General features: G+C 45.1%; 1 gene segment (V, D, J or C); it reads left to right on the plus strand.

The window, feature by feature from the left end:
• Positions 1–5,257, plus strand: part of LOC104980254 — a 13,859-nt gene extending 8,602 nt beyond the window's left edge. Inside the window, 1 exon segment of the V gene segment in view lies at positions 5,235–5,257. Coding sequence covers positions 5,235–5,257 — 23 coding nt within the window.
• The last annotated feature ends 223 nt before the right edge of the window (positions 5,258–5,480 follow it).

Here is a 5,480-nt window from a genome sequence, read left to right on the forward strand (position 1 = left end):
GGTCCCATCACTTCATGGGAAATAGATGGGGAAACAGTAGAAACAGTGTCAGACTTTGTTTTTCTGGGCTCCAAAATCACTACAGATGGTGACTGCAGCCATGAAATTAAAAGACGCTTACTTCTTGGAAGGAAAGTTATGAGCAACATAGGTAGCATATTCAAAAGCAGAGACATTACTTTGCCAACAAAGGTCCGTCTAGTCAAGGCTATGGTTTTTCCAGTGGTCATGTATGGATGCGAGAGTTGGACTGTGAAGAAGGCTGAGCACCAAAGAATTGATGCTTTTGAACTGTGGTGTTGGAGAAGACTCTTGAGAGTCCCTTGGACAGCAAGGAGATCCAACCAGTCCATTCTGAAGATCAGCCCTGGGATTTCTTTGGAAGGAATGATGCTAAAGCTGAAACTCCAGTACTTTGGCCACCTCACGCGAAGAATTGACTCATTGGAAAAGACTCTGATGCTGGGAGGGATTGGGAGCAGGAGGAGAAGGGGATGACAGAGGATGAGATGGCTGGATGGCATCATTGACTCGATGGACGTGAGTCTGAGTGAACTCCGGGAGTTGGTGATGGACAGGGAGGCCTGGCGTGCTGCCGGGGACCAGCCCCGGCTGATCCAGGGTATTCGAAGGAGAGACAGCGTAGGCGAAGATCAGGAAACAATTGCTTAATTAAATGTTAATTAAGGATATAAAGAGTAATAGAATGAGGATAGCTCAGTAAAATTCAGTGAAGAAAAGAGGCTGAAATAAGGATAGCTCAGTGAGGAAATTCAGTGGAGAAAAGAGGCTGAATAATTCAGCCAGAAGGTAAGAGAAAGAACGACATGGTGAGACCAAGTTTTGGTGAACAAGGCCCGCACTTTATTTTCCAAAGTAGTTTTTATACCTTAAGTTATGCATAGAGGATAATGGGGGAAGGGGTAGAGTCAGGCAGCAAGCCAGGCTTTCTTCCTGCAAACTTATCATATGCAAAAGCTTAGGTGATTTGCATCATCTTCTGGCCCAGAGGCCTGTTAACATTTTAAGACCCTTTCTTCAGAAAACTTATTTTTCTCTAAAGGTGATTGGTCAGGAGCCACCCTCCAAAAGCATTAGATAAAGTTGCATTCCTACAGCGCAAAGATGTGGTGGGCTATAACAAGAAAAATAATTAACTCAAGGGTCCCAGGTTACAAACATTAAAGCTACTACTTACACCAATTATATTAATCAATACACTGCCAGGGACACAGCAGGTAAGGGATATGGAAGCTTAGCAGCAAACATGGCCCAACAAGTGAAAATCCCTTCACCAATACAATTTCTAATCAATCTTTTAAGTAGTCAAAAGAATCTGTGTTTAGACAGTTTAGAACATCTCCTGCCTCTCACAGTTGGGAGGCTCTGAACAATCACATGTGGCCGGAAAAACCTATTCAGGCAGGCTAGAGGATTTCCAAAGGAGTTTGTAGGTTAAACACTGTCACACCCAGGAATTATTAACTGGAGCTGTAAGCTAACTCTTTTTTCAGAGAGGTAGTGGGGGACAGCCCCCCGTAAAGTCAGAGGTGTAGGTGAAAGCACAAAGCAGAAAGTAGGCAGACTCTGGTTTTGGGGGTAGATTGCTCGAGAATTTCCAGGGAGACTCCTGAGGCTTGATCCCGCCTTTGCGTATGCCGAGCCTCCTTCCTCATGACCTTTGCCAGGGGCGGAGCTCGCTCCCCGCAGCGTGCTGCGATTCATGGGGTCGCAAGGAGTCGGACACGACTGAGCGACTGACCTGACTTGATCTTACCTGATCTGATTGCCTCATAATCTCTTTCGGTTCATTTTCCCCTTAGACCATTTTGCTTTCATTTGATGTTGGAAACAACTGGAAATGTGGAAAATCTCAATAAGTTGGTGACTCATGAACTGAGTGAAATCAAGAAAATTGTCCCTTTCAAGTGTATTCTTCCCTTATTCTATTTAACAACATTAAAGCATTTCTCAATGGGATTGTGGTTTGTTTGAAAAGTGGTTTTCATATGACAACCAGGGATATGTAGCTCTGTGGTCAAACCAAGAATAAGTTGCAAATCACTTCTGAAAATCAATCTTCTATCAGAGAAATGTCATGATCACTATTTGTTGTCTGCCTCCTGTCTCATCCACTACAGCTCTCTGAGTCCCTGAAAAACCATTACATCTGAGAAGTATGCTCAGCAGGTTGATAAGCTGCATCAAAAAATGCAACGCCTGCAGCTGGCATTGGTCAACAGAAAGGGCCCAGTTCTTCTTCACAATGCCCGACCACAGGTCACACAATCATTGCTTCAAAAGTGAACGAATTGGGCTACAAAGTTTTGCCTCATCAACCATATTCACCTGACCTCTGGCCAACTGACTGCCACTTCTTCAAGCATCTCGACAACTTTTTACAGGGAGAATTTTTCCATAACCAGCAGGAATTTGTGGAAATCTGAGAGAGAAAGGAGTTGAGAAAAATACTTGAAGAGATAATAGCTGGATAATAGCTGAAAACTTCTCTAACATGGGAAAGTCAATAATCAACCAGTCCAGATAACGCAGAGAGTCCCAGGCAGGATAAACCCAGAGAGGAATACCCCGAGACACATAGTAATCAACTTGTCAAAAATTAAAGGCAAAGATAAAATATTAAAAGCAATAAGGGAAAAACTACAAATCACATACAAGCAAACTCCCATAAAATTGTTAGCTGATTTCTTAATAGAAGTTCTACAAGCCAGAAGGGAATAGCACAATATATTTAAAATGATGAAAGGGAAGAACCTATAACCAGGAATACTCTATGCAGCAAAACTCTCCTTCAGATTTGATGGAGAAATCAAAAGCTTTTCAGACAAGCAAAAGTTAAGAGAATTCAGCACCACAAATCAACTTTACAACAAATGTTCAAGGAATTTCTCTAGGCAGGACATATAGAAGAAGGAAAAGGCCTATACAAAACAAACCTCAAAACAACCAAGAAAATGGTAATAGGGTCATACATATGGATGACTACTTCAAATGTAAATGGGTTAAATGCATGAACCAAAAGACATAGACGGGCTGAGGGTGAAAACCTGTGCCTGTATGTATTCCACTTACTACATCACTCTGCTTGACTCCAAATTATATGCAGTTATCTTGTATTATTAGGTGAATCACACTCCCATTATGGTTTGCAATTGTAATTATTTTTTTTATTTTTTGGTTTGGCTATTGATTGTGAAAACTTCTAGACATCTTTTACTAATGTGATTATCTAACTATTACTCATTAATACCATTTTATCATGACTGATCAACAGAAAAATTGTAGAATTCTAGATCACCAAAACTACCATTTAATAGGAAAACCTGTAGTCACTTTTAAGAATCCAGATGAATATCAGAATTACCTTGGAATTTGTTGAAAAATACAAATGCCTAGGTATTACTTTTATCTCCTAAGCTGTAGATATGTTTCTAATGAGCAGCCAGGTGTAAAGGCAACTGGACTATCTGATGATCTTTTATCTAGTTTGTTTCACTTTTTCAGTTTCATATTCAGTGCTCCCATTTCATTTAGTTTAGGTTTTCCAATTTCTCCATCTCTTCTCTTTTTGTTGTTGTTCTTTCTCAGCTTTTATCAAGGGTAGTAGAGAAGCTTTTGTATACACATATATAAAAAATATGTTACTGTTGTTCAGTCACTAAGTCATGTCTGACTCTTTGCGACCCCATAAACTACAGCACACCATTCTTCTACTCTTGTAAATGTTTAGAGAAACAAAAATAGTAAAGCTAATTTTTTTTTAGTACGCTGTGATTTTAATAGTTGAGAATTAAAGTGTTTCATTTCATTGCAAAGAAGTCAGCAAGAGTCCTTTCAACTCTGCTTCCTTTCAGCACATAACTTTCAACTGGGGGTGAGCATCTTTCCTACGGATGACCTGGCAGAGTTGTCACTCGGCTTCCTAAGCCTGGATCTGCGTCCAGCGTCTCATGCTTTGGGCTTTCAGGCCTGACGTTCTCTCCACGTTTCTTTGTTGTGAAGGTATCTGCTGGCATCACTGCCTCTGGGACATCTTCATTTCTTATCACAATTCTCTTCATTCAAGCTTCTCCAGGAAGCTGCATTTCAAATCAGAAGGACAAGCAAACAATGCCTCATGTGTGGCAGACAGGAAATCACCAAGTTTCACCTTCCTGGCCTCAGTTTCTCCCTCAAGAACTGAAACACTGGCAGAGGTCTTAGACTGTTTTCCTTCCCACGTGCAGTGACTTAGGCTCAAAACGGTGTCACAGAGCAGGCCACGGGAGGTTGTCACGGGAACGACTGCAGGTCCAGGGCTTCCTAAGACATCCCTGGCCAGCCTGGTAGGGCAGTGTGCCCAGGGAAGTCGCCTGAAGTGGCAACTGCCCACTGTGCTTGTGGGCAGTGGACAAGGTCTGGGATGAGAGCGGACGACAGGAGCTTCCATTCTGAATGGAAGAGACACCATTCTCCACTGTCCTGGGACTCAGCAGGTCTGGGGGTCCTGCCAGGTCATCCAGGAAGATGGGGAAGGGTGCACTATTTGGGGAGAAGTCCAGAAAAACCTGCACTCACTGGTGCCTCGGCTCAGCAGCTGTCCTCCGGAGCTCAGACTCAGACCGTCTGCTGGCAGGTGGCACTGCCTGCCCCCCACAGGGGCAAGGAGGCAGATTCACTGATGGGGTGGCGTGGAATGGAAGTCGGGGTGGGATGAAGGGGCCCCCGAGATCTGGAGGGAGGGGGTGAGACATAGAAAGCCCTCACCACCAATCCTCTACCCACCCCGCCTCTGGGTCTGTGCTTCCAAAACCCCTTTTCCTCTGTGGGTGGGGTGTCAGGGGCCCAGGGCCCCCTGAGCAGTGCTTCTTGCCCCACCCCACCTCCCTTATAAGATAAGATGCCAATGCCCCCTACTCTCTGGACTTTGCCACTTCTGTGACCCCAGGGGCAGTGGAGAGCAGACCAGGGTCAATTAGACTGTCCTCTCTCCAGATCATGCCTCATTCTACCCCTCACCCTCCTCATCTCAGGGGCACCTTCATCCCACTCCACCCCTGATTTCCATCCCACGCCACCCCATCAGTGACTCTGCCTCCTTGCCCCCATGGAGGGCAGGCGGTGCCACCCCCTCTACTTGAGTCCCCTGCCCCACCCCCCGATTCATTTTCAGCTTTTTAAGAAGCCAAACAATTTCTGCGTCTGGTTTCCTCACCTCTGTCTGATCTCCTCAGCCCCTCAGATGTCCTCAGCTTGAGCTGGTCCTGAGCACAGGCTTCTCCTGTTTCCACCAAAGGTCCCCTTCAGACTAAGTCAGGGCAGAGCATGGTCACGGAAAATGTGGGCAGGACCCTCTGAAGCGGTGCCCCTCAAATCTGAGGATGTTACACCTCGGCCACCAGGGGGCACCAGGTACCTGGCATCCAGGGTGACTTTGGCACTTCCTTCCTCCCGGCCCCTGGAGGGGAGCAAGTCTGGCT

This window comes from Bison bison, unplaced genomic scaffold (genome assembly GCF_000754665.1).
Source record: "Bison bison bison isolate TAMUID 2011002044 unplaced genomic scaffold, Bison_UMD1.0 scf7180017864495, whole genome shotgun sequence".
Lineage (NCBI taxonomy): Eukaryota > Metazoa > Chordata > Mammalia > Artiodactyla > Bovidae > Bison > Bison bison.